The sequence below is a fragment of the Mytilinidion resinicola genome, assembly GCF_010093595.1.
Source record: "Mytilinidion resinicola strain CBS 304.34 unplaced genomic scaffold BDZ99scaffold_1, whole genome shotgun sequence".
Lineage (NCBI taxonomy): Eukaryota > Fungi > Ascomycota > Dothideomycetes > Mytilinidiales > Mytilinidiaceae > Mytilinidion > Mytilinidion resinicola.
Genome location: NW_022985437.1, coordinates 451,016 through 477,780, shown reverse-complemented (window position 1 = coordinate 477,780; position 26,765 = coordinate 451,016). Strand labels below are relative to the sequence as shown.

Sequence of the window (26,765 nt, the reverse complement as noted above, 5' to 3'; positions counted from 1 at the left end):
CTCCCCCTCCCACTCCCACTCCCACTCCCGCTCCCCATCCGCGCTCGCACCCGCTCCGCCTTCTCCCTCTCGTCTAGCAGCCGCTCCTCCCACGCAAGCAGCGTCTTCTGCTGAAACACGGACCGCCACGCGCGGAACGCCACCTCGTAGCTGCTGCCCATGGGCGCGACGTACTGCTTCGCGGGCGCCGCCTGGCCGGGCGCCACGTAGCGCAGCACGGTGCAGTACGCGTGCGGCGCCGTGTGCGTCTCGTACAGGCGCAGGTGGTAGCGCGAGTTTGTGTTGGTGGCGAGGTCGATGCGCGCGAGGACGACGTCGTAGATGAAGTTTGTCGCGTCGCGGTGCAGGTGGTAGAGGTCTAGGAAGCGGACGGCGACCTCATTGTCAGCCTTTGCAGCGGGATGCAGCGGGGGGAGAGGAGAAGGAAGGGGAGGGGGCTGGGGAGTGGGGGTCTGGGGTGCAGCGGGTGGAGACTGGGCAGTAGTGGGCGAGGAGGGCTGGGCAGCGGGGTGGCGGGGAGAGTGCTGGCCGTCAGGGCTGGGGGTGGGCAGGATGGAGGCAGCGGCCTTGTGGGCAGCGCGTTCGGCGCGCGCGGCCTCGAGCGAGGCCAGGGAGGAGGTGAACCAGGTGTTTGAGTTTTTGGCTTTGCGCTTGGACAACGTACCAGAGTTCAGGTCCTCCCGCGCTTTTTTGCAGCCGCCGTGGAATGCAACGGCTATAGAGGCGTTAACGGTTGGTGGGTCTTTCGACGGGATGAAGGGGGAGATGGGGGATGCTTACCATCTTGCTTCAGAGCGTTGCGCATTGCCGCCTTCTGCCGATTCTGCTCTTTGAGCTTCGCCCTCATGATGGTCTTCCATAGATAAGGTTTCTCGTTCTTCGGGTTTCGAGCTTGGAGCGAGTCTTCAAGCCAATCGTATTTCACGATATGGATATTGGGATTGGCCTTCGCAGCAGCAACTAATTAGGAGTCAGTCATCTTTTCATCAAATCAAAGTTTAGCGAGAACGGAAAACGTACCCATCTGAACATCCCTCTTCCAGTGCTCCTTTGTGCAGACCAGATGAGTTGTATGTTTGGTAATGGTGGTAGTCCATTTTCCTCCATTGACTTGAACCCAGCCTCTGATCTTATCGATGCCAACGTCGAAGTTTCCAGTGGCGGCGATAACGAACTTTCCGAACGGGTCCTTCATAGTGAGAGTACCTGGACGGTAGACGAAGAGGTTTAGTTGACTCGCTTTGCAGGTCGACACCTTTATGGCCACGACGACGTGACGTCTAGTCGAAAAGGGTGGACTTGTAGTCTGTGAGGGTGTCGAAAGAATTGACTGAGGCGACGGAAACCGGCCTCACGCTAACAAGGACGCGGCAACCTAGGCACTTGCGATTGTACTTAAGTGAGGCTGCTAGCTTAGGTGGCAACTTCGAAGACAGAGCTGTAGGAGGGGCCGCGGTTGTGGTAGTCGACGAGGAAACTTGGTGGCTGATCGTGGTCTGGACGGAGAGGCCCACGAGGTTCGATGTTGAAAGAGACGTGCTCTAGATTCTCGTAGATCTTTTGAAGATTGTTGGATAGCCCTGCTCGAGAAAGGTGGATGGAACTTGAGCGAGTAGGAGAGTGAGGTGAAGAAGTGAGCAGAGTATATGAAGCTAGAGCGAAGTTGAGGACAAGCTACACCGCCACTTCATAGCACGTAGCAAGTGAGGAGTGAGCTAACTAGGCAAAGAAGATAAGTAATATAAAGGGAGAGAATTTGGTTTCGCAACAGCACCGAAGACACCTACGGAGGATTTGATAAAAGGCAGCCTGAATTGCATCGGCTTGATTCTCCGTTTTGGCTTACTGTCTACTTATTTTATATTTCACAAGCCAACTAACGAGTTAGAGCATGGTTGGGACTCTTTAGGTGGGCTTTTCTGTAAGTTGCTCCCTGAAACGAGGTAGCCTCATCCTGTCTTCGCGGCACTGATGAACGCTCGAATCCTTTCTAGGCTCTGCTTCCCGTCGTCTCCTTCAACACCGGTACTCACATCCACTACCTTTACTCGGTTCCTCAAGTCCCCAAGCGCTTTCAGGATGATTTGTACGTTATCAGGGTCAAGCCCACCGGCTAAGATGACCTTGATACCTTGATCTCTTGACAGAGTCTCCTTCACATCAGCAAGGTCAAGTGTCTTACCGGTACCCCCGATTCCGGAGTCTAGCAATGGAAGGGCATGGTAGCCTCTTAGACCGAGTCCTTGCTCATTAGGTTTGAAGCTTCGAATGACTGGTACGGGTACCAACTTTGCCCATTCAACGGGCTCGGAACCGTGTAACTGTACGACGTCTAGGTTGAGTGCCTGCTGCTGGGCTAGTACGTACTCAAGAGGTTGATTCCGGAATACGCCAACAAGGAGAGCATGCTCTGGGTCTGAGAGTTGGTGAGATGCGGTATGATCGAAGTAGTCAGACGCAACGTTGCTTGCAAATGATGGCTGTTCTCTTCGAGGTGTCGGTTTCTTGGTTGAGTGGACGACCTTCGAGATCGCAAGTGCAGTCTCCGTGGACACCGTTCGGTTTCGACCTTTGACAAGAATCATGCCGATGAGATCAGCGCCAGCCTTGATTGCGGCCTCAGCCGCTTCTGCGCTACGAGTACCGCATATCTTTACAAGCAGGCTTGCATTTGCTTGAGTGCGAATTGTCTTCTCTGAGCCACCTAGAAGCTCTGAGATGAACTGCGTGGTGTCTGATGCGCGCATCAAAGCCTCGCCGACAAGTACAGCACCGACACCATTTTTCGTGTACGGCTCGACGTCTTTTGGGCTGGAGATGCCGCTCAGCGCACATACAATTGTGTCTGCGGGAACTAGCTCCATCAGACGACTAGTTGTGTCCATGTCTACTTCGAAGTTGATGAGATTGCGGTTGTTGACACCGATGACTTTCGAACCGAGTTCCACAGCAATGCGCATCTCCTCCACATTATTCACTTCAACTAAGGGCTCCATGCCAAGTGACAGCGAATACTTGTAGAGTTGTTTGAGGGTGGCTACGTCAAGCATCTTCACAATAAGCAGAACAGTGTCAGCGCCGGCAAGTCTCGCCTCGAGAATTTGGTATTCCTCAAATATGAATTCTTTCCGGAGGACGGCAGGTCGATTTGGCATTCCTTCGAGGCTTTGTCGAACAGCTTTGAGATCGTCAATGCTTCCTTTAAACCATTCTGGTTCCGTGAGTACTGAGATGACGCTGGCTCCAGCGAGGGCGTAAGTACGAGCTTGCGCCGGGGCGCATGCAGACAAAGAGATGATGCCTTTCGACGGAGACGCGCGCTTGATCTCTGCCATCAAGGATAATTGGTATGGAGACTGTTTAAGCCTCGACGGGAATGAGATCTGTGGCGGAGAAAGGTTCAGGTCGTACGAGGCCTGGAGATCGCTTGGCCTCTGCGAAGGAATCTTCTTCTGCTCTGCCACGGCAGCCCTCCGATGGTCATATATTTTCTGTAGGATTGATGTTTGCTTGTCCGTTGCCGCAGTCCCATTAGTAGAACCATTCGCCACATTCGTTATCGCACCCTTGATCTCATCGTATGTCTTTTTCGACAGTCGCTCGTTCTCCGCCCAGGTTCCTCCTTGCATCCGTAGAAAATTCTTGAGCATGGCTCGTCCCTCCGCGGTCAGAATGCTCTCCGGATGGAACTGGACACCTTCGACAAGATACTCCTTATGTCGCACTCCCATTATGACCCCCTTCCCTCCGTCTGGACCCGACGCAATCCAAGAGGTAACTTCGAGACATTCCGGAAGCGAGGGGTGCGTGCCGGCTAGCGAATGATACCTGGTAACGGGCAGGTCTTGGGGGAGGCCTGCGTACAAGCCTTTGCTATCATGGCGTAGTGGCGACGTTTTCCCATGTAGAATCTCGCCGGTAACGTCTACGGTCCCTCCAAAAGCGGCGTATATGCATTGCCTGTTCATTCGTAAGCTTATGAAGCTTCGGGCTGTGAAGCCGCATGACTCACTCGCCCATACAGACGCCAAGGACTGGTATTTTGCCACTGAAGTGCTGGATAGCTTCTTTACTGATTCCTGCATCTGTCTCTGGGTGTCCCGGGCCAGGACTAATTACTAGCTGTGTGGGTTGCTTCGCAATTAGATCCTCCAGCGTCACTTCGTCGTTGCGAAAGACGGTGACGAAAGCTCCCTCCAGCACTAGGTACTGATAGACATTCCAGGTGAAGGAATCGTAGTTATCGATGAGGACGAGGTTCGAGGCGGTCGACAACGGGGCCGAGGGGGAGGGATGGTGGGGCGAATGGTCGATGAGGTCAAGCCCCATCTCGACGGCAAGACTGGAATCGGGAGCAGTGTGCGACCTGGCAGCGGGACGGCGTGAAATTCCTGGTGGAGGAGGCAATTGACTCTTGTTCGAAGGGCTGAGGCGCTGGAGGGTGAGTCACGGAAGCAATGCTTGAAGATGCGGGAGGACAAGGAAATATAATTTTATACGGCGGTCCGGAGACCCAGGTCGCGCTAGAGCATTGCCTGCACCTCCTTCGCCGCGAATTGCTTGCTCAATTGGGAGCAGAGCGCGGCATCGAATACACTATTATAGCAATCCCTTCGATGAGCGTATCCGAAGAGACGTGAACTGCATCGCTAGAGACCTACACAATCACCAGCCGAAAGCAGGAGGTAAATGGAAAGACGATCGTGAATGGCTTCCAATGCCACGACTAGGCTCGCAAAATAAAAATGGAAATGTGCATTTCGCGCTGCTTGTTGTGGCCTTCCATCTGAAACTGTGTCAACACACATTAGACAGCACGCGAAGAAGTGCGACAAGGTGATGAGCGAACGAGCACTTCACCGCGATCCCAGCGTGGTCCAAGCGCCCTGGCGCCAGGTACGTGACAAGGCCTGGCCTACGCGACACCCAAAAGTTCCCCCAGCTCAAACACCTGGAGCTTCACCAACACCCTCCGCGCCTCTTCCATGGACCCGCCCCGCCTGGCCTCATAGCGCACCGAAGCGCGCCATGGCTCCCATCGAGACCCCGGAGGTGTTCTTTCCTTCGCTAGCTGAATGTTTCAGCGGGGAGAAGCATCTGCTGTAAGAGCCCCCCGTTATGAATAGCTTCAACTTTTCGAATCGACCAGTGCACTAACTGCGCCAGATCCTGGAAAGCTGTCTACGCCGCTCTCTGCGACCCGGGAACCGTCGACCAAAACCAAGTCCTCCGGTCGTTCCTCACCGACAGGACCAGTGTTCTCATCCTCAGCCATCCATTGGCACCCTACAAAGGTCCCTCTTCAGGTGCCAAGGGCAAATTCGAAACCGAGACCGCTGCCATCAACGTGACTCCCTCTCCCAATGGACACTACAAAATCGACGAGATCAAGGAAGATGCTTTGTGGCTGTCCGGTGTCGCACAGATCGATGAGGTCTCTGCGCTGAGAACAGTCGTTCTGGAATGGCAGATACGGCCCACATTACAGCTGCTGAATGGCTTCACGGAAGAGGAGGCCATCAGTGTGCAAGATGCCGCCGGGTCATCCAATCTTGGAGCCTCCACATTCTGGGCGAATTCCTCGATTCTTGCCGCACCGGTTGGAGCGAACGCGCAATCGGCATCCCTATTCAACTCACGCGAGCAACGGCAATTGCGACTCCTAGACCTTCATCTTTCCGAGAAAGCGCATATATTACGTGTTAGCCAAATTCTGATATGTAGAGCGGCCCCGGAAGACTTGCGTTCCATCAAGCATACACAGCAGAGATCCAGCTCGGGAAAAACTACTTCTAAGAGAACATGGGTTGAAGAGGTTGGCGAGACAATCTTGCAACTACAACGGAAAGCGCGCGAGAGCGCATCGCCGCAGCAGGACCCCCTCATTGCGTACGTTGATGCCATTCAGTCTCGTATGGAAGCTATGGGGCAAGGTTCCAAATGGGAGATCCCAGAGTCCATACAACCTACTGCGGAGGAAAAATGGAACACATATCAGGTCGTCGAGATCGTTCACATCCTACACCTGCTGTTCATCCACGTCGACATCTTCACGGAGAATCTACCAACCGGCGACGCAGCTCTAAAGTGGTTCAGGTTCATGGATACATGGAGCTTCTTCGCTCAAATCCCCTTTGTAAGCGTCACTTTTAGTACATATTGGCGCTCTGCTAATTTTGGGCGCAGAACCTACCCGGCCAGATATCTTTAATCCCTCTCATGCAATTGTTTGTGGCGACGATCTCTTTAGCTATCCTCAAGATACCCCAGGCACTCGAACACCTAGAGTCAGAAAGATTCGGTCTTGATGGAAGCTCGGCATATATCTCACAGCCAGGTTGCCTTCGCGAATTAAGCGGAATCTTCAGAGCCACTGAGCTTCCAAGCCCTGCGAGTCCTGTCATTTTAGCATGGGGCACCCTGGGATACGCACTACGATGCCTTGTCGGCGATATCGTCTATGAGCGCGAGAACCGAATCGCATCCGAGGGAGTAGACCTCTTGAGCGGGACAAGTCCACTCGAGGACGCCGGGACTGCTATCGATGACAGAGAAAATCTAGACGACAGCCCGACCACACAAAGCCTTGCCGAATATGCCGCAAATACTGGAGTTTGCTCACTGATCGCCGAACTTGCTCAGATGGTTACCTCAACATTTGGCACAAGTACCGATATCTTGACCGCTGACCGACAGCGAAAGACTTTGTTGGACCTCTTCCGTGCCTGCTTAGGATTGAAGTTGGTGAGGTACTCGCCTGATGTCATCTGGGCCACCTTGGCTATCATGTCTCCTCGACAGACCTCTTGGGATTGGCTGGAAAGCGGCCCAGGCACTCGACGTGACCCAATTGTCGATTTTGTCCTGGCTGACGTTGACGTTTTGTCTCCTAGCTTGATCCTCGAATCGCAATATCGCTATCCGTACGAAACAGTTCCCTTGATGAAGTTTTGCAGCGTTATTGCTCAAAGCCTCCAGGGAGATGCATTAAGACGGGACATAATTGGGCCACTTCTTACGAAGGTGACAAACTTCTCGCAATCTATGCGAAAACATTTCGATGACTACGAATCTATCAGAGAAGAAATGAATGAAAACTGGGTCGCCCTCAAGTCAGATCTCCCGCTGTTTCAAAAAATCAGGACGAAGCAGAGGCGGATAACAGCGTCAAGCCAACCCCAAGATCATGTGCCAATAGAGGATGAGATGTACATTCCGCAAGGTACAGCCGGACAAGTTGTCGACAACAGCGTACAGCCTTTCGTTGCGAGTTGGCAATACCATCATTCCGCTCTAAAATATCTGGCAGTCCTGCTCTCTACGTTCATGACCGGCGCCAGCTACGTAGAACATGCTACTGAGGATCGTACCTCATTAGACAATGCGTCCGAGATCATTGGTCTCTTTGCCGACCTTCTTGATTGCTCAATAAAAGTGGCTGGGACGAGTGGAGATGGCCAGGAGCTCTCGGAAGCACTGCTCGAGAATCTTAACATAAAATCGGATCGTACGGAAGACACCGTCAGTGTTGTATTCGCTATTTTCGAGCAAGAACTACAACATCAGTGCGAGCAACCTGGCGTTGAGGGCTCTTTAGATCTACTTGTCAACTGCACACACTTCATACACGCTATGGTTTCAATCTCACCCGATCGCGTCTGGCCATGGCTTGCTCGGAGCCGGCTCTTGGAAGTTGGTACTTCTGGTGGTAGTTTGGCGAAAATACTCGTTGGCTCTGAAATAGTCCTTGGACACTACGACTTCTTATTGGGTTGCATTCGATTGTTCCAAGCCTTGGTTGAAGATGCTATAACACAATGTGTCAAGCGCAAGTCCTCTAAGAAGGCTGTCACGAGGTTTGGATCAGCTCCATCCATTAGTGGGACGTCCGAGAAGAGCATGAGTAGTACTCTTTTGATATTCGGGAGGACGTTAACGGGTATTTTTGAAGGCTCCTCAAGTTGGAGGTATATCCAAATCGACCAGAAACTTGGGATCAACATACTGCTAAGTAATGTCTTCGAAACTATCCTCGAGTACGTCTATGGTTTCGACAACGACGACAAGCTTTCGGAAGTTGAGGAAGAAAAACCTCCGCTCAACGACAAGAAGTTTTTGCAGAAACTCGTTGTGGTTTTGGAACCAATCGCAGAGTATCTCGTCGATTTGTTTTTGTCAACCTCCGAGAACGACCTGCCGACGAATCCCATCATCAGTGTATTTATTGCTACGTCTGACATCCAGCCTACCTCGATTTTGACAAAAGCCAACAAAACATGGTCTCGACAAACCCGTTCAGCGCTTCAGTTTTCAAATACCCTTATCCGCATCGGCATGCAGCTTGGAAGAACAGGCACTCACTTCGAGCATCAACTGTTTAAAGCAGCACCACTTCTAGCCCGACTCTACGCCATCGATGAGGTGTATAGATCTCCGGTCGTGATCTTGCTTGAAAGCTTAGTGCGAAGCGCTGCTCAAACGGATGGAGAACCGCCTTCACTATTGGGTCATCTTGGCCCCGGAACCGCAAAATGCTTTCTGCAGATCGTGTCAACTCTGGACCAGCCTTTCAAAACAGCCGAGGTTGAGATTGATATCTGGAGGCTACTCTCGGCCGTTGTCAGTTGCAAACAGCAATGGCTCGCGATTTACTTACTCACCGGTAATACGCCCAAAGAATCGCTGAAACACGAGGGCACTGCTGCATCGAACACTCGCGGTAAAGCTCTGTTTACACTCGCACTCGATGAACTTTCCCAAGTTGACGTATCAAACCCTCGACGAACAATTGCCATGCTCGAATTCGTCATATTAGCTCAGAACACCTGGCCATGGGCGATGAGCAGCCTCCGGGGTCATCAAAAGATTGTTCCTGGGCTTTTGGCGTTCTTAAAAACTTTGCGGACCCAAGAGATTAGGAATGAGACAGAAATACGCATCATCGAGAAGAGCAATGAAAATAAGATCGCCGCTCTCATAACGGAATTCCTAGCCATGTACCTCCACATCGCTCGACAATTAGGAGACATGTCATCGCTATCAAACATAATAGCAGGCTTAGGCTACCTAGAAAACTGTGGGGTGTCGGTGCCCACATATAATGCCTCATTGCACGCCAACCTGAAGAACAATCTGAAGAAAAAGTTCGAAGGAACTGGAGTGTATTTGATATGCTTCAAGAAGACAGAACTCATGCCTTCCGAGTTTGGTCGAGACTTTTTCTATGATATTGCATTCGCCGAAAAGCTTCTTGGGTTCGACGCTTCGTGGAAAAACGGCTATGAAGCAGAGTTCCGTACGGCAAATGCTAATCTTAGTCTTGTCGAGTCGCAGATTTTGCTACTCAAGGGTTGGAAACTGCTTGCATCCGAACTAAGCAACTTTGTCACAAAGGACAAGAGACTAGAGCGAACTCTAATCACGGTCGCCCGTGATTGCTTAGAAGCTAACGCCGATTCTTGTATACCAGAGCAGCTATTCGGCCGCTTAATGACGCTGAGGGTGGAGTTCGCTTTCGTGCTCATCCAGAAGCTAGCAAACGCGAAAATCCAAGACGAAGCTGCTAAAAAGCTCTTCATTACTGTCTGGAAGGCCGTCATAGCCATGAGACCGAACTTCGAGACCGCTCTCGTTGACAAGCAATCCGACTACTATCGTTCTCTTCTCAAGGTCCTGTTTCTCTCTTTAAGATTCCTTCTTCCGACTTCTGCGTCTCCTGAGATACCAGATTTGCGAAAATCGATGGCACGCACAGGAACAAGGCACCACAATGCGCTAGTAAACGATGTTCCTCAGACTCTGCTCGAAATCCTTGCAGAATCAGTAGCCAAAGGCTTCCATGGTCTAGCAAACCAGCTTCACGAGGACAAAGATAGCTGCTCGCCTTCCGATTTCGTTCTTCTCACAGGCCTCCTCCAGACAATCCTAGGCTTACCTGAGATGCGCCTACACCAGTCTGAAGCGGCACTCCTCTTCCAGAACCATAATACGAGTCGCTATGCCACAAGCCTCTTTTCGTGGTCCGACCAACTCGCCAAAGACCGTGATCCCATATACGGCGAGCTCAGCATTCTCTTCCTCCTCGAGCTCTCCAGTATGCCCATCATGGCTGAGAACCTCGCTGTCGACGGCGTGCTCTCCCGTCTCAACGCCGCGAACATCATAAACTACTACCGCCGTCCCCACGGTATGGGCCCCTTTGACGACCCGCCTCGCCTCTTCTCTATCTGGACTCGTGGCATCCTGCCCCTATGTCTAAACCTCCTCGACGCCGTCGGCGCCCCTATCGCTGCAGAGGTCGCAACTTTCTTGAACCAGTTCCCCACCCAACTCGCGCGCGCCTCCGCTTGCCTAAACTCCCGCAATGCCCCGACAGCCGCAAATCCAAACGCAGGGCGGATCACGCTCGGCATGGCATCGGAAGCACACTCCCTCGCCCTCATCACGCTTGTGCTGGACCAACTTCGTGAGTCGGCAGCAACCGTCGGTATCATAGCATCCGATGTCCCGGAGCTGGAGTGGGACAAGGCCATCGTCAAGGAGGATATAGAGGAGTGGATGGCGGGGCGACGCGGACTGCGAGACCGCATTGCGCCGACGAATGAGCGAGAGGTGGCGCTTGCTGGGATCCGGAGTCAGAGGGAAGGGGCGGAGAATGTGCTTGAGGAGCGAGTGGTGGCGGAGTTTGAGGCTGCGGTGGAGTGTTTGGGGGGTTCGAGCTCGTAGATATGGGATGGGGCTGTGTGGCCTGCCTCAGGCAAGGGTGGGAGTGATAGTCTCGGTCTGATTTAGCGGCTTGGGCGAGCATGGTTGGAACGAAAATGGGCGTATAGGCGATTGGATCATTTTTTTGGTGCCAAGGTTGGAGCTCTTCTTGGAGATGAGGGTCATGCTAGTGTAGTGGTAGTTTGATCACAATCCATTCCTTTTCCATACCTATCTAATAGCCATCCGGGTTGACACAGACAGCAGCAACAGAAATAACGCTCTTGGGTTGGTAGATGCATGAGATGTGAGTTCTATCCGATTGAGGAAAAGCTGTGTTAATTCATTAGTCAAGAAGAAGAGCAAGGACAACTTTTATCGAACGTATTGGCGCGCCCAGGTATATTTCGAACGATTTTGGGCTACCTTGCGGGGACACGCGGATGGACGGGGCGGTGGAATACGTTGGACAGCAAATCCTATCGGTATCGTGGCAAGTATTTTTTTTTTTCAAGGCCCAGATTCGAGTTTAGTTGAGTGGTTTCTGGTATTGTTTTCAAGTCTCACGCTGCTTAAAATCGTAGCGCCTTCCCCGTCCGCTGTTGTGTGCAGCGCTCCACCTCATTGCTTTCACACTCCAGCTTGATGACGTATGGAGGGTGGTTAGACTGTGTAGAATGTTATCAAAAACATAGGAAATAGCGTAGAAGGTCTGCTAAGTGGTCGGAGGCTCGATCAGCAAAAGCGTCACTCTCGAATCATGGTGGAGATGGCTTCAAGGCCGCTCGATGCTCATCGCTGATATCAATTGGTGTTCAAGGTAGTTGCCTTTAAGCTATGCTTCTGGAATTCGATAATACGCCTGCTGCATGACACTTAAGGTTCGTGTTCACAATTTCGCCACGGTCAACGATGCTCCAAATCAATACCTAAACATTACAAGCCACATAAAGTCCTTATAGTCTTGATCCAAGCCGAGACAGGCTTCCATTAAATCGCCTTCGTCTCATCATTTCACTTACGGTTTGTTACCTTTCACTAGATCACACCTGACTCAACTTAACTTCACAACAACACCACCTAACCGGAGGACTTTGCGCCGTCAACCAATCTTCAATAACTACCAATCATGAACCTCCCGAAGGCGAAAAGAGCGAGATTGGACTCTCAGAGGCCTATGGCGGACCTCTTTCCAGGTGAGAAGCCGAATCTACTGCGCATATTCCACAGAGCAACATTACCGCTATCTTCGCCTGCTTATATCGCATCCAAATCCCTCCATCTTCATTCCTTCATCTCAACTAAAGTTGCATTGCAGACTACACTCCTGAAACGCTCGAAAACATCATCCGACTCCTCCGCGGACAACGCGAACCGCACGAGGACCTCATCCCCTTCCCCTTCCTCAAACTGCCCAAAGACGTTCGCCTGGAAATCTACGACTTCATATTCGGCAGCACCCGATCCACGGACCCGAACGCTCTAGCTCTCCGCCTGGCCTGCCGTCAAATCCACTCCGAAGCCACAAGGATCGCGTTCGCCAAAACCACGTTCATGATCAAGCCGATTCCCAGGAAGCGGAAGCAGCTTCCCGTCATCCAGACCAACCCGCCCAAGAAGACCAGGAAGAACAAGAAGACAGAGAACGTCCTAGGTGAATACTATACCACCTCCTTGCAAGCCCGTCTGAACACCTTGCCTGCGCACCTCATCGCCAGCCTCGGCCGCCTCCGGATCGTGAACGGCGCGAGCGCGTTCAATGCCGAGACAGGCAGGACGATCGCTGCTAGATTACCCAATCTGGCGACGGTCACCTTCTTCACGAGCCATGGAGGCTTGCTGCCGCTCGGATTCGATAAATTCATGTCGCACTTGTCTGCTCAGACGATGGGGTCGCTGGTGGTTAGGATGACGAGGCCGGTTAGGTTCCGCACTACGGATGCGAATATCGAGGCGTGGATGGAGATTATTCAGGACGTGCATCTGGGGGAGGGGTGGGAGGTTAGGAGGGATGTGGAGGCGGAGTTGACGGGTGGAACTACGTTGATGGTGTGCCGGAAGGTCTGATGGGAGGGATCCTTGGATGCGAACGTCTGGAGAGCGATATGGAGGGCCTTTTTGGTGGCATCGGGCAAGGGCTCGGAGGTTCTATCGGAGCACGGAGATGAACGGAGGCCTGATAAGGCGGAGCATCTCTGCTTTTTTTTTTTTGGGGAGTAGAATCCTTTACTTTGAATTTCTGCGTACTTGCTTACTTCTTCTTGGAGGCTTCCTACTCTGCTTTTAGATCACATGGATGAAGTGCAGGCGGCACGCTCTCGAACACATAGTTCCAGTTTCTTTTCATATTCTCATGGTCCAGCTTTCATCAAGCAGCTGTGGAGGAAGGACAGTGCTTCCCAGCTTTGCTACACATTTCCGTCACTCCTAGGGGTACTCCAAACAGCTTCTCAAATCCTAAAGAAGATGTCAGTCCCGCCACCGCATGATCTGAATACTCGTACTCACCACGTAACCCTCCCCCATCCACCCCCTCTTCTCCCCGCTACTTCAACACACGCTCCCACACGGCGGCAAACTCACACACACTACATCCACCACCCCCATCCCAAACCCCTTCCCATACGCCATAAACAACTGCAGCACCTTTTCCGGCACAGCGGCTGAGAACCCGTAAAGTATCTCCGGGTCATCTACGCCACATCAGCAACCCCCCCCTCTCCAACCGACCTTATCTCCGCATAGCGATAGTGGGAGAGCAACGCACCATACTCATACCGTAACGTGCCGCCGCTGGCAGCCACTACTTCCTGCAACAGTGTGTGTGCGCTTGCGGGCGTGGTGGAAGGGTATGTTACGATGACTACGCGCAGGGCGTCGCCGGCGCAGTTGGTGGTGTTGGTGAGGCCAGTGCAGTCTTGGCGGTGGATGAGGTGGGTGGGGAAGGCGATGGTGAGGGAGAGGGAAACGAGGAGGGTTAGGGGGTGGAGAAGGGGTGGGACACGCATTGTGGAGGGTGGCGAGAATGAGAGGTTTAGATTGGAGAAAGGACTAGGAAAGATGAGCGGTTTGGGGCGTGAGCAAGATGCCAGTTCTTACTTTTATGTCGTCCTCAGCGTTATATGAGGCTACGGTGTTAAAGTCATGGTGTAATTAGGGCTGCTACCCGTCTGTAAGCTTGCATGGCCAAGCGGGATTCGCGGATAGTTTCTCAGAAAGTTCGAAGGATTCGGCTCATATGGAACTAGATGAAGTGAGTATCGAGGGCTTGGAAGCACTATAGCGGTTATGCTGTGTAACGTCCTGGAAGAGGCATATTCCCATTAGCTATGCCACCGTTTAAGCTGCTGTGCCCACCTCAAGCGGCAGCAGAGCGTTGTACACTTTTGGAGCAGGAGAGCAAGTATTACCGTTTTGAACAGTCTAAATAAAGCTGGTGGGACCCCTTAGACGGCTGCAGAAAGGTGTACATATTTACAACGAGGCTAAGAAGGGTAAACCATCAAGAAAAAGGAGCGGTTACCGAATATTCTCTAGCTTAGGTAGCATTTGCTACTTTTGGTAACCTAGCGGAATTAGTATCTAAGGACGTATGAGGTAGCTCGATGAGTTTCTGGGTTGTTCAATCTGGACTTTTGATCTCATTTCAACTCTAAAAGCATGTCGAAGGATCTCCGACGGCGTCGGGTAGTGTACACACAGGTCGTTCAAAATAATTTTTTTTGGTATTATTCCACTTTCTGAAAGCTTGTTGAGGCACCTCTGACGGCGCTAGGACAGTGTACACAGACCTACCGCCACGACGATCAATCTTTGATGCCGTCCACGAATCTTTTCAGCATGCCGGTGAAGCTCTCCCAGATCACCTGATCTGCACCTTGTAGCCACCTCACGCTTAGCATCTCTTTCTCCTCAAATACGAACATTTTGAACGCCAAGGCCACCTTTTCGCCAGCTTCTTCGGCCATTTCCGTCTCCGCGGCCTCGGTCTTCTTCTGCTGTTGGCGTCTGAAGGCCCTTGACCAGACGTTTTGTGATGTAATTCCAAAACCAGTGCCGGAAGCGGGGTCGAAGGACCAGCGAAGTTGTAGAGAACTCAGGTACGTGTCTACTACGTGGGCTACCTTGGGGGCCTTCGCTGCTGTGAAAGGTATGTGAAATACGGTAGGAAAAGGGTCTAGCATCCGCTCTGTGGACCAGTGCCTGGCTACGTCCTATGGTCAGATCAGCTTCTCGTCCTGTGACGTCCAAATTGAGAGGAAAGCTCATACGTGTCTCGGCCTCAGATCGCCGAAGCTCCAGGCTACCGCCCACCTCCGCGTCGCGCCGCCTGCCCACAAATAGGATACTGCGTAGTTGGATATATTGTTCTCTCTTAACTTCATGACGAAAGCGTTCGCGCTGGTAAGCTTGCCAAACATGGAGCTATACCATTGCACCTTTTCGCGCAACTTCAAGCTTTCTTCAAAGATCCTAGAGACGAAGGCCAGGTCGCCACCAGGATACACCATCTCGGCAGGCGTGCCAGTACTTGAAGAGTAGGGCTTGCTATCTTTGCCTTTGCCTGCTAGCGAATCGGCGAATTCCTGATCAGTAGAGAAGAAGGGTGGGTTGCATATGGTGAATTCGAGCCCTTCAACGCCCAAGATAGGGAGCGAAATGAGAGGGTCTGATGGTTTGGTATGAGTTACCAGAGCGCGGGAGTCGAGATCATTGTTCTGTATGTTGTATTTGGCAAAAGATAGAGATTGTTCGTCAATATCGGTGGCGCACATGTGCCAGGATGGTCGTGTTTGGAGGGCAAGGATGGTGTAGATGGCAGAGGCTCCGGTACCAATGTCTAGGCCCGTAACAACGCGCGCTGGGTCATAAGTATCGGTGTATTTGGGAGAAGTCGTGTCGATAAGCTCCTGGATCCAGCGAACGTAGTTGTAGCGGATAGGAACACGAGGGCAAAGCCGGTCGTCTGGAAGCCTGATATCGAGGCCAAAATCGCGCTTCAACAGAGCTATGGTGATATACCTCCGGATAGTTAGCGGAAAACCAATCAGGTTCGCGTAGGAAACTTAAATCAATTTAAGATAGTCGGAATATAGCACATAAACCTTCGATCAAACGGGGCGCCAATGGCGTCGTACTAACCACTTCGAGAGTCTGACTTACTTGACGACAATTGGATCCTGAAAACTGACGAAGCCTGATTTGCTACCAAGGCTGGACAGCTCTTTATGGCCTAAAACCAATTGTCTCAGATCAATGGCCCCCTGATAGTATGGTATTTGGCTGGAGGCCGCCATGATGCCGAGCTGTTGTGGTGAGTTGAAGAAACCCAGACGGCTCGTGCTTAAAAGAAAGGTTGGAAAATCGGCGCTAGTGACTCGGCCAATCACGGCCACGACAAGTTTATTCTTTGTGAAACACGTTTGCAAACGCCACCGGTGGAGGTGCCTAACGAGTTTACTGGTCGTTCAAAAGGATGATGCCTGAAATTTTGAAGGTGTATTGAAGCACCCGTGACAGTGGTAAGAAGGCGTATACAGGTCTACGATAAGCCAGTGCGTGGGTAGAATGATCAAGTCAAAGCTCCTTCACAAGATAGATGAAGCATTGGTCTTGATTTGCATCTGATGTCTTGCCAACAAACATCTTGCAGTGGTAGATTATGCCGGCTAAGGTGGCTCAACGAGTTTTTGGATTGTGCAAGATGATGTAATTCTGCCTCTTTCGAATTTGTGAAAATATGTAGAGATACTTCAGACGGCGGCGGACTCATGTACCCAGCTATGGCAGCTCAGTAATTACCTCTCACGTGTCTAAAAAAGCCCAGAAAAAGTCCCATAGCCGCAATAATTGTGCACGGACTTATCTTGACGAAGAGCTGTATGACTTGAAACGCTTAGGTTCCTACTTCTAGTCGGCTATCTGAAAGAAGCTCATAGCCTTCAGCCTTTCGTCGCCCTCCGAGCCTTGACATATTTTGTTTGTGAAGCCAATACGCGGCTTTGTGGTTGCTGTCTCCTCCCACAGAGTGATCGGGAATGCCCATGAGCCTTCTCTTGTTTTGATAAATCCAAGGGAATAATTAAGACTCTCATGTCTTGACCTCCCTCAACAATTCTGAGACCGTTACGATCTGATAACCTCTCCGCCTCATTTCAGGAATGGCTTTCCGTAGCATTGGCAAAGTCCAACTCCTCCTATCATGGCAAATAATGATGCCACCAGGTCGTAACATGCTGAGAATGTGCCTTGCATTGACACGCCAATACGGAATCTGGGGATCGTGTGGGTAGATACTACCAAGAACGAGCCTGTAATTAAGCTTATCCAGAATCGCGAGCATTCGATCGCTGAAGAAGCCAGATCCTGGTCGAAAAAGCTTTGGATTTGAAAGCTCGCTATCGGCGTCCTTGTATGCTGTGTCGATCATGTGTTCCACGGATTGGATCTGGCTGGTGAGAGTCTCATCGCTCAAAGACCGGGAAGGCTCATCGTGCATGGCGTGGTTCCCTAGCTCATTTCCATTTCGGACCAAATTGCTCAAGATCCCTTCCCGTCCAGGAACTTGAGCACCGATGACGAAAAAAGTTGCCGTAGCATTGTTGTCCTTGAGTAATTGCATGATTTCGTTGGTGTACTCTGACGGTGCATCATCGATAGAGAGCGCAATGATCTTGGAACGTGTTGGAACATGCCAGAGAATATCCGGCCAGCGGTATTGAAAGTAACGTATGAGGAAAGTTGGAGGCTTGTAAATGCAGTAGAATGGCGTAAAGAAGATGAAGATAGTGCTTAGAAGAATGAACATAGCCGCGAGCCGGGAACGTCTGGCCCTCCTACGGAGTTTGGATGGAAACCTCAGGAAGTAGTTGATGTGAGGCATCGATTCGGTTCTTTTCTGCTTCCAACATTGATGGGCATGGGTGTGTTGATGAGCTTGGTGTTCGATGGATGGTTCAGGAGGTGCACAGCCAGCGGCATGGGGAAGGTTGAGCTCGGACCTAGCTTTCATTGGTGACATGATATTCAGCAATGATGAGATATGCAAGCTGGCAGGTATTGACTCTTCTTCGAGCTTCATATGCTCATTCGCAGTCTCTGATATTTCCCAAGAAATATGCAATTGCTCAACTAAAGACTCCATAACATGTATTGGTGGTACGCAATCTTTTATATCCTTGTTCCCAACGCCTATCAATGATTTCCAACAAATGGCACATGTCTTCGTAACTCGCTATACAGTGTTCCTACAATTCGCCTTGAGAGTTTTCCACTTTCACAGCCATCCAAATGAGCCATCAAAAGCTCCCTCTGGTTCACCCAACCGTACTTCCTGGAAACTAGGGACATTTCCAGGCTTGTAGAATCCTAACAAAGCCTCCATGTCCTCGTCATCCATCTCACAAAGATCTTCCAGACTCCAGGATTCGCAGACTTTCGACATCCTTCAAAAGTTAGCGTCAAAATGGTAGAGTAGTGGCATAGTCACGTACCACTGCATCCTCTTCGGTCCCTCCTCAATATCTGGTGCAATCTTTCGCAGCTTCCTACGGAGTGCACCGACTTTTTGTATGGCAGCACCGACATTGGGTGGTAGTCCAGCAGCAATCTGCTTCCTCACAATACTCGCCAGCTTAGGTCCGTTCCCATTGGTGCTGACCATGATCTGTAATGGCCCATCGCGATGCACGCTCCCAAAGTAAAAGTCGCATTCCGGAGGTACATCTGCAATGTTCGCCGGTATCCTCTTCTCGTGACAGAGCTTGTATATTTGGCTCGAGGCCTCCGGGTCGTCCACAGCAGTGAGCACCATATCCACCCCGTCCAGATCTGAGGGCTCGAACTTCCGGTCGATGTATGTGACCTGTTTTTGGGCTATTCGAAAGGCGACTTCATCGTTCAGGCCGTCCTGGGGTGATACAACGGTGACTTTGGCGTCTGCATTCAGCACGTTGACAATGCGCCCGGCTGCTACCTGACCTCGTGTCAACTGTCAATACCTCTCAGACTTCGATGGTGGGCAAACTCACCTCTCCGCCGCCGATGACGAGTACGTGTTTGTTACGCACTTGCCAGGCAAGTATCAGAGAGCCTCCGCCTTGGATCTCGGGGTATGGGCCCTTCATGGTGAAGGTTTGTGAAGAAGAAAGAAAGGCTGGCATCCACTGAGATGTTTGTTCGAATGACGCTTATCGAGCTCTGGTCCAAGCTCTCAGCCACAGCTCATAGCGGCACGTGGTGAATGTGAACCCTGGAACGGCACCTAGGGACAACTTACATCCACGGTCCCAAGTATGTAAGCATTGCTGCTAGATAATTGAACTAGTTCGGTAAAAAAAAAAAAGGGCTGCATCTTCCTCGTGCAACTCCCAGGATCTGATTCCCAAATCCCAGGCTGCTGGAGCCCTTTGCCCTGCCGCATCTTAGTTTAGCTCCATGTCCGTCCGCGGCTCGCCGTCGACCTTGAAGCACTCCCGCGCCCGCATCGTGAACCACCACACTGGCATGACGGCCCCGAGACCCGCCAGATACTTGCAGTCATGACCTCGGGCAGGTCCCTGGGCGGAGGACGAGTGCTTGGGAGCGGAAGAAACCTGTCGCCAGCCGTCTCCCCGCAGCCACGTCCACACCACAATCGGAATACCAGCCTACTTTCACCCTCCGAGAGCTCCGTGTCGTTAAGCTCGCAGACCTCGAATAGCCCTGCTACCACTACAGACACACAGGATATCACCTCAAAGGTCGCCTTGGAGAATGCGGAACCCTCGACGGCGGCGTCCGCGAGCTCGCGGCTTGTATGCCCAATATGCAACGAAGAGATGGTACGATAATGCTTCAGGGTTGTATATGTCTCGATGACTCGGCTAACTGAAGTCCCAGATGACACTACTGCAGCTGAATAGGTACATATTGCGAGCGCCTCCATATCTCCCTCAGAAGCCCTAACCTCCGATAGGCACATAGACGATGTACACCAAAACCTAGAGGAGATCGAACAGGATGAGGTCAAGACATGGTTCAAGACTCAGATGGTCAAGGCAAAGAAGTTCCAGCCTCTCGCCGTGCTCAACCAGAAGCTGAAAGGCCTCGACGTGTTCGAATCAAACGATGAGCCTACGCCACTTCCCAACCCCACCAGCGGCGTTACGACCCCCGAGCCGCTCCCACCGAGACGAGACCCCGACGAAGAAGTTACCAGAGCACATTGGCAACGGCCGGGATATAGGGATGTCTGTTCGGACCCAACTTGTGGACGTCCCGTGGGTGGCTCCACCCTCGGCGGAGGGAATGGAAGCGTGAACTGCAGAAAGTGTGGAAAGATATTCTGCGAGGACCATACTATGTACCAAATGAAGTTGTCACGGTCGGCGAAGCATCAGCCTGTTGGAGGGTTCTGGTGTAGGGTTTGCGAGACTTGCTATAAGTCACGAGAGGGGTACAACGACCACAATGGTACGACTAATTGGGCTATTAAAGAAGCGAGGCTTTGCTAACAAGTCTCAGGATTTGAAAGAAACCATTTTGAAGACTTTGCCAGCATACGGCGTAAAACTGTGGACAAGGAGTATCTGGAAGTTAGTCGCTTAGAAAAACGGCTCACGAAGCTTACGCAGTTACTGGCAAATCCGCCCCCGGACCAAAGCTCTGGAGGTGGGAGCTTGCTGTGGCCTTTATCTGGGGCGAAAGCCCAGCAAAAGCTCCTCGAACAAACTGTCATCACATGGGAAGAGGATGCGAAAGTATCGAATTGCCCCTTTTGCCAACAAGAATTTTCCAGTTACACATTTAGAAGGCATCATTGTCGACTATGTGGTCGAGTTGTCTGTGGTGATGCTCGGACTGGATGCTCTTCGGAACTCGGGTTGAACGTAGCTGCTAGTGAGTAACTCTGTCTCCGTTTGGTGGAGATGTATACTAACTACTCATAGATCCTAACAGAAATTCAGAGAAGGGCGCTTCACAAGTTAGTGTGGATGTCAGAATGTGCAAAGACTGCAAACACACTCTTTTCAGCAAGAGTGACTTTGCCAGGGAGCTTGCACGCACGCCGCCAGATCAACGAGCCTACGAGAATTTAGCACAGTTTGAAAGAGGAATTCGGCTTCTGTTGCCGAGGTTCCAAAAGCTACTAGTAGCATTGCAGTAAGTCTCAATTTTGGACCTCGTTTTCTCAACCCCTCTGATAATTCTTTTGTAGGGATCCCGATAAGCCGCCTTCAGCTGTTCAGCTCCACGATGCCACCAAGGTCCGCAAACGACTCATGGACGCCTTCGGCCAGTTCGATACTGCTGCACGTAGGATACGAGATCTTCCTACAGAATCTAGCACCCAGCAGCGCTTACAAAAGGCCGTATATCAGCAGGCATACAACTTCTTGTCGCTCCATATGCTCCCTCTCCGCACTCTTCCAAAGATCCTGAAACACGCCGCACCACACGGCAACCCTAATGGGAAGGGCTTGCCTAGTCTTGCTCTTAATGGGAGACCATCTGGTGGCGCCCTTGCTGCCATCAAATATAACGACATCGATACCGGCAGCATACGGAGCAGCAGTAGTGCTGTCTCCGCCATGGAAGCCGAGGAGAAGGAGCTCCGGGAGCGATTGATAGTCCTCGAAGAGCAAAAGTTTTTCGTTTCTGAAATGATCGCGGACGCAAATAAGCATCGAAAATTTGACGAGGTCGCAAGTCTGGCCTCAAACGTAGAAGATTTGAGTAAGGAGATTGATCAGATCAACAATCAACTCAATCAGCTGGATTTTGCGGCAGCATACCAGCGAGACGTGGTTAGTCCGCCGCCTGTTACCTGAACAGCCAGACGCACGCCACCACCACAATCCGGCTTCGTCCTGAAGAGGATGGCGCAAATATGCCCGCCCCATGAGATCGGCCGCGATCGATACCTAACAGCAACCGCATGTCTGTCATACCGCACGCACTCGTCGCAGACTGTGGCATTGAAGAACATCGAGGCTGTGTGAGGTGCTCTCAACAAATACGCAGAATCCAGTCAAAACACCCACCTTCGATCTAGGCTAATTGCAAGGAAGCAATGGTAGTCAGAAGCAAGCCCATTCGATGACTTGCAAAGTCGAGTTATCTATATCAATATGAAAGGTACTCCGCTCTACTCGACAGTCGCTAAGATTGATGCGGACAAAGAAGCCTCATCAGCCGCAGGAGGGATTGATCGGGTAACAGTCATCTCGTCTTTGCACATCATTATACCACTAGCGCAATAGATACCAAATAGCATCGACAATTATGGCATACATCAATTCATGTCTTGTAGCTCATCAAACCTCACTCCTCTCTCCGTCCTGCACCAACATAGTCTCTGCAGCGGCCCTCTCTGCCGCCAAAGCATTCAGCCAATTCCCGAGTCTCAATCCCGCTTTCCCAACCAACTCATCTACAATGGGGCCCGCACCCTCAAAATACTCACCACCTAAATCGTTCCCCTCAAGCCACGCCTGCCCCTTCTCCAACACGAACCCACAGACCCACGCATTCGCTTCACTCGCCCACTCCAACGCGCACATCTGCGCCGTCTCGACGTCATCACACTGGGCAGCCCGTTTCTCCTCCCGCAAATACAACTCCTCCGCCCATGCCGCCGCCGCCGCTTTCAGTATCACCTTATCGCTTTCCGCAGCACTAAGTGCACGCCGCTTATGCGGGATAGCCCTATCCCACACGCCATGCAAGTTCTCCCTCTCGCCGCAATGCGCGTCGAAACACACCTTGATGCCGTTGCCGCCGCGCGAGAGGTGCTCCGTGTGCAGCGGCTGGTGGATGTCGCCGATGAAGTGGATGATGAACATGAGCGCTTCTTTTTGCTGCACTAAGTCGAGATGTGGGTTGTTGATTCGAGACGTCTGAGGGTTAGTGGGTTAGATTGGTGGTTTTTTGGGGATTGGTAATAAGGGGAAGGGGGAGGTTGGACGCACGAAGTTGGCGATGGCGTCGACGATGCACCCTGGGCCGGATTTGCAGTCGCGGGTGTAGGTCACGTTGCAGTAGTTTGGGGGATCGTCGAGGGCGTCTGGGGATGCGATTATCAGTTGCACGTTTGGTACGTATCGGTGGGAAGTTAGACTACCTATATAATGCCATTCGCCGGTATGGGTGTACCCATTTCGGTGTCTGATGGCGTCGGCCCAGATAGCGCCGTCTGAGATGTCCCAGCCTTGGTCGTTCGCCAGGAGGGTGTTGACGAGTTCTGAGGCATCTCTGGTGAAATGTTTCGATGCGAGGTAGGCGACGGTGCGGTGGCCGAGCTCGCCCCAGCTGTAGACGGCTGGGGTGAGGGAGAGGAGGGGGATGAGGGTTGTGAAGCGCATTGCGAAGACGACGATAAAGAAATGATAATTTTGATCTTTGACAAATTTGGAGGAGAGATGGATATTTGGGGCAGCCGGAGCACTATATAAACGCGACTACAATTTCAGCTCACCTCAATCAGTAGGCGTTGAGCATGCGAGAGCTGGCGTTGGTCTGGAATGCAATAGCCGCGCGCCTGGGCTCTGATCGTCACTTAGAGGTATCGATTAGCGTACTAGAGGCTGTTTTATGGTGGAGCTGAATGTGCTCTATTAACTTTTTATATGGGAGTATTTGAAAGAGGAAGCATCCGAAATGTTCGATGAGAAGAGCAGTGTGGGTTGTGGTGTGCTTGGTAGCCTCACGAAAGAGTTCTATCGGCACGTGGTTTGACGTTGGGTACCACTGAACCATAATTCAGCTCAATAATCTATATGAAGAACATCCTATGAGGTTTCATAGCATCACATCTATGATACTGGAAGGACAACATAAGGAAGGGAATTAGAAGGACACAAAATCGTCACGTGATTAAATCTTGAGGGATCCACTTTCCCCTTGTCTATCTTTCGCCAACTACCTGTCGAATACAGGGCTCTGAGGCTTCATATTCCAGCAGTTGCAACTCCAAGTTAAGAGAAATTTCCTGAGTCTACTTAGATGTCAATCCTTCTTTGATTCCGCCCACCAGCAATAGTAATGGAGCAAGACCAAACTCCCAGCGAGAAGCAAGGCCATCCGCCCGCTCAAGCGATCCTCCACGAGGTGCGGACTGCCGAAAACAGCGCTGCCCATTTGCTGCCCAAGTTGCAGTCTATGAAAGAATCCAACTATCATTTGACGCTCTTAGACGTCGGCGCTGGCTCAGGCACCATCTCTGTGAGTTTCGCCAAGCTCATCCCCAACGGCCACGTTACCGGCGTCGACCTCAACCCCAACATCTTGCCACGGGCACGAGCTGTCGCTGAAATGGCCGGCGTCAAAAACATCGAGTTTCAGCAGGGCAATGTCTACAAGCTCCCCTTTGCCGACGAGACATTCGACGTCACCTTTTGTCATCAGGTGCTGATCCACATTGGCACCCCGTGGGATGCGCTGCGTGAAATGCTCCGAGTAACAAAGCGAGGCGGCATCGTCGCGGCCCGCGAGGGCGACTACGAGTCGGAATGCGTCTGGCCCGAACTTCCCGAGCTGTGCAAGTTCCATAAGCTCATGGCAGGTCTTATGAGTGCCGGCGGTGGCACTCCAACTGCAGGCCGACAGCTGCTTTCTTGGGCACTCAAGGTTGGTGTCGAGCGGAGCCAGATTACGCTCAGCTATAGTACATCGTCATACCATACACCGAGCGATAAGAAAATCTGCTGTAAGTTTCATTATTCCACTCTGCTTCTCGTGGCTGCGATTATGGCTCTAATGGCTGTGTTTTCTCTAGCCCAGGGGTTGTGTGATCAGCTCAGAGGGGGTTCTTTGCGAGAGAAAGCCCTAAAGTTCGGCCTAGGTACTGAGAATGATCTTGAAGAAATGGCCAAGGCTTGGGAGGAGTGGGCGAAGAGAGATGATGCAAGCTTGGCCATGCTGCATGGAGAAATTCTCGTCCAAAAGTAATTTCGAGACCCCAAGTCACACTTTGCCGCTGGTCCATGTACACCGGAAATGCAAAGAAAATACATGGTAGATCAAGCCATAAAGTTCCGTGGCTTAAATGACAAGATTGTAACTAGCCAGATATAGCACGAGAGCTTATAAGGCTAGCTGTCTGACGATACCTCCTGCGGTGCTCTTTTAGTATTGACTTTCGCCGTCACACCTCCGAGTTTCGATGTTTTCCCAATCCCATTCAAATAGCAGGGGGGTGGCATTGTAGCTTTAAATGATGGGATAACGGCATTGAACCTAACGCCAGCTTAATGTTCTTGGTTCGCCCGCTACGGCATAGAAGCGACGCACGTGAGCAGTGGCTTAACACTGTTTGGAGGGGTTGCCCTACATTGTGGCGCATGTCAATGGGGCTAGATACGTGCCTTAAACACCACAGAAGCGACATAACTTAGCAGGAACGCAATACCTAGGTATGATTCGCTTGTTCCTGAGCCACAAAGTGCCCTAACGCCGCGTCACTGCGCGTGTGTCTTGCCGATGCGAACGTCCAGTGCTGAGCTGCAAAACCTTCTCGAGATTTGTTCTCAATGTCGAATCCACTCGACTTGCAAGAGCTTTCGCTCGGTTGTCGCTCAGCATGGCCTCAAGACTTCAAGGCTTGGAGACTGCTAAAATAGACAGGCCCAAAAAGGGACCCTTCTTCAGGGTCTAGCTCGGTTCCACCTCAGAGAGCGCGCCCTGCCAGGCCGTCACTTCATGCCTCACTCGTTCCCCTTCCGATCGCCACCACGGTAAGTCTGCACGGATCGTGCCATTCAGGTACCAGCGGACGGTCTTCCTGAGGGCGTGCCAGCAACATATGCCACTCTATCGAAATGGGGACAAGTCCCTCACTCTACCGTCTATCACCGGTCACGCGGACGACGCTCCAAAGAAGAGAAGGCGAGAAGCCAACAGTATCTCACTCCAGCGGAAGAGAAAGCCCTCTCTCAGTATTTGAAACCATCGGCCGATCTGGGATACCCTATTCCCTTGAAATATCTCCGGTCGCTTGCGTTCAGCATCCGACGACGACGCTCTACAGCGGACGTAGCGATCAAGCCTCCGGGTAAGAACTGGCCGAAGGCCTTCGAGAAACGCCATCCAGAGCTCAAGTCAAGGAAGGTCAAGGCAGTAGACTAGAATCGGCACGACATCAGCATATATGGTAAGATCACGCACTGGTTTGAGGTGATTGGAAAGGTATTACAGGATCCAGATGTTCTCCGCGAGAATGTTTATAATATGGATGAGACTGGGGTCATGCTCTGCATGCTGGGCTCTGTCAAAGTCCTTGTAGGTAAGAACGACCTGCGAAATTACAGAGGCGCGGGTGTTAACCGGACAATGATTACTGCCATCGAGACTTATAATCTGGCTAGCCTTAAACTATCGGAGCAACTGGACTACGTACCCCACTCCTGGGTGGCATTATGCATGCTCCGAATCTGGATACACAGACCTTAAGACTAGCTTAGAATAACGTATACGCGTGTTCGACACCCAAACCAAGGAGCAGGCGGGTCAGAAACCACGCGTTCTGATTTGTGACGGTTTCGGGACGCACGAGACGCTCGAAGTCTTATAGTTCTGCCTTGATAAAAATATCATTCTGTGCCGTATCCCATCTCATACTTCCCACAAGCTCCAACCCTATAATGTAGGAGTGTTTAGACCCTTAAAGGCAGCCTATCGCAACCAAGTCGAGCGGTTGTATCAAGGAGGCGCAAACACGGTTGGCAAGGAGCATTTCGCAGCACTCTACAGCGCTGCACAGGAGAAGGCGTTGACTCCTCACAACATAAGGGCCGGTTGGGGTGGAAGCGGCCTGTATCCGTTCAACCCAGATAGGGTGCTCAGAGGTATTCAGAAGCCATCCGTCGAACTAGCCGTTCCGAAAGTTGATGATGTTAAGGCTTTGTCTTGTTCACAGGATGAAGTCCTGCGAACCCTAGTGATAGCAGATGCTCTAAATACGCTGCGTGGCCTGGTCGAACGGGATACACACGCACTTGATGACGAAAGCAAACTGCGCTTAGAGAAGCCCCTCAACGCCGCCCAAATGTCCTTTGCGGAACGTGCCCTGCTCGAAGATGACA

At 51.7% G+C, this 26,765-nt stretch overlaps 11 protein-coding genes across 11 annotated transcripts in view; 4 read left to right on the top strand and 7 right to left on the bottom strand.

The window, feature by feature from the left end:
* Positions 1-1,195, bottom strand: part of BDZ99DRAFT_492830 (uncharacterized protein) — a gene marked incomplete at its 5' end in the record, with an annotated part of 1,658 nt that extends 463 nt beyond the window's left edge. Inside the window, 3 exons of the mRNA XM_033723190.1 lie at positions 51-715; positions 781-960; positions 1,021-1,195. Coding sequence (XP_033583865.1) covers positions 51-715; positions 781-960; positions 1,021-1,195 — 1,020 coding nt within the window. The remainder of the gene's footprint in view (positions 1-50; positions 716-780; positions 961-1,020) is intronic.
* Positions 1,196-1,768: 573 nt separating this feature from the next.
* On the bottom strand, positions 1,769-4,430 carry BDZ99DRAFT_504837 (uncharacterized protein). Its single transcript, XM_033724069.1, has 2 exons — positions 4,013-4,430; positions 1,769-3,960 (listed from the first exon to the last, which is right to left on the bottom strand). Exons 1-2 carry the CDS (start codon positions 4,327-4,329, stop codon positions 1,950-1,952), a joined length of 2,328 nt encoding a protein of 775 aa, XP_033583864.1. The 5' UTR covers positions 4,330-4,430; the 3' UTR covers positions 1,769-1,949.
* A 598-nt stretch (positions 4,431-5,028) lies between these two features.
* BDZ99DRAFT_492828 (uncharacterized protein) lies at positions 5,029-10,935 on the top strand (the record flags this gene model as incomplete). The annotated part of the gene is made up of 3 exons (XM_033723189.1): positions 5,029-5,102; positions 5,167-6,136; positions 6,187-10,935. 3 exons carry the CDS (start codon positions 5,029-5,031, stop codon positions 10,723-10,725), a joined length of 5,583 nt encoding a protein of 1,860 aa, XP_033583863.1. The 3' UTR covers positions 10,726-10,935.
* Positions 10,936-11,788: 853 nt separating this feature from the next.
* On the top strand, positions 11,789-12,777 carry BDZ99DRAFT_456701 (uncharacterized protein). The gene has a single exon (XM_033718517.1). It carries the CDS (start codon positions 12,259-12,261, stop codon positions 12,769-12,771), a length of 513 nt encoding a protein of 170 aa, XP_033583862.1. The 5' UTR covers positions 11,789-12,258; the 3' UTR covers positions 12,772-12,777.
* Positions 12,778-13,131: 354 nt separating this feature from the next.
* BDZ99DRAFT_564719 (uncharacterized protein) lies at positions 13,132-13,712 on the bottom strand (the record flags this gene model as incomplete). The annotated part of the gene is made up of 3 exons (XM_033727390.1): positions 13,132-13,161; positions 13,288-13,397; positions 13,472-13,712. 3 exons carry the CDS (start codon positions 13,710-13,712, stop codon positions 13,132-13,134), a joined length of 381 nt encoding a protein of 126 aa, XP_033583861.1.
* A 674-nt stretch (positions 13,713-14,386) lies between these two features.
* On the bottom strand, positions 14,387-16,012 carry BDZ99DRAFT_430569 (uncharacterized protein). The gene is made up of 3 exons (XM_033717253.1): positions 15,868-16,012; positions 14,976-15,726; positions 14,387-14,918 (listed from the first exon to the last, which is right to left on the bottom strand). Exons 1-3 carry the CDS (start codon positions 15,999-16,001, stop codon positions 14,511-14,513), a joined length of 1,293 nt encoding a protein of 430 aa, XP_033583860.1. The 5' UTR covers positions 16,002-16,012; the 3' UTR covers positions 14,387-14,510.
* A 347-nt stretch (positions 16,013-16,359) lies between these two features.
* On the bottom strand, positions 16,360-17,645 carry BDZ99DRAFT_456699 (nodulation protein nodB). Its single transcript, XM_033718516.1, has one exon. The coding sequence runs from the start codon at positions 17,585-17,587 to the stop codon at positions 16,796-16,798; it is 792 nt and encodes a 263-aa protein (XP_033583859.1). The 5' UTR covers positions 17,588-17,645; the 3' UTR covers positions 16,360-16,795.
* A 141-nt stretch (positions 17,646-17,786) lies between these two features.
* On the bottom strand, positions 17,787-19,027 carry BDZ99DRAFT_456698 (siroheme synthase middle domains-like protein). Its single transcript, XM_033718515.1, has 3 exons — positions 18,735-19,027; positions 18,198-18,679; positions 17,787-18,149 (listed from the first exon to the last, which is right to left on the bottom strand). The coding sequence occupies exons 1-3, from the start codon at positions 18,828-18,830 to the stop codon at positions 17,981-17,983; spliced, it is 747 nt and encodes a 248-aa protein (XP_033583858.1). The 5' UTR covers positions 18,831-19,027; the 3' UTR covers positions 17,787-17,980.
* Positions 19,028-19,051: 24 nt separating this feature from the next.
* BDZ99DRAFT_4012 (uncharacterized protein) lies at positions 19,052-21,867 on the top strand. The gene is made up of 7 exons (XM_033716214.1): positions 19,052-19,526; positions 19,585-19,607; positions 19,661-20,157; positions 20,209-20,583; positions 20,634-20,847; positions 20,903-21,491; positions 21,756-21,867. Exons 1-7 carry the CDS (start codon positions 19,245-19,247, stop codon positions 21,762-21,764), a joined length of 1,989 nt encoding a protein of 662 aa, XP_033583857.1. The 5' UTR covers positions 19,052-19,244; the 3' UTR covers positions 21,765-21,867.
* Positions 21,863-23,470, bottom strand: BDZ99DRAFT_456697 (phospholipase C/P1 nuclease). Its single transcript, XM_033718514.1, has 3 exons — positions 22,808-23,470; positions 22,656-22,750; positions 21,863-22,583 (listed from the first exon to the last, which is right to left on the bottom strand). Exons 1-3 carry the CDS (start codon positions 23,046-23,048, stop codon positions 22,002-22,004), a joined length of 918 nt encoding a protein of 305 aa, XP_033583856.1. The 5' UTR covers positions 23,049-23,470; the 3' UTR covers positions 21,863-22,001.
* Positions 23,471-23,610: 140 nt separating this feature from the next.
* BDZ99DRAFT_456696 (S-adenosyl-L-methionine-dependent methyltransferase) lies at positions 23,611-25,071 on the top strand. The gene is made up of 2 exons (XM_033718513.1): positions 23,611-24,391; positions 24,461-25,071. Exons 1-2 carry the CDS (start codon positions 23,728-23,730, stop codon positions 24,631-24,633), a joined length of 837 nt encoding a protein of 278 aa, XP_033583855.1. The 5' UTR covers positions 23,611-23,727; the 3' UTR covers positions 24,634-25,071.
* Positions 25,072-26,765: the final 1,694 nt, after the last annotated feature.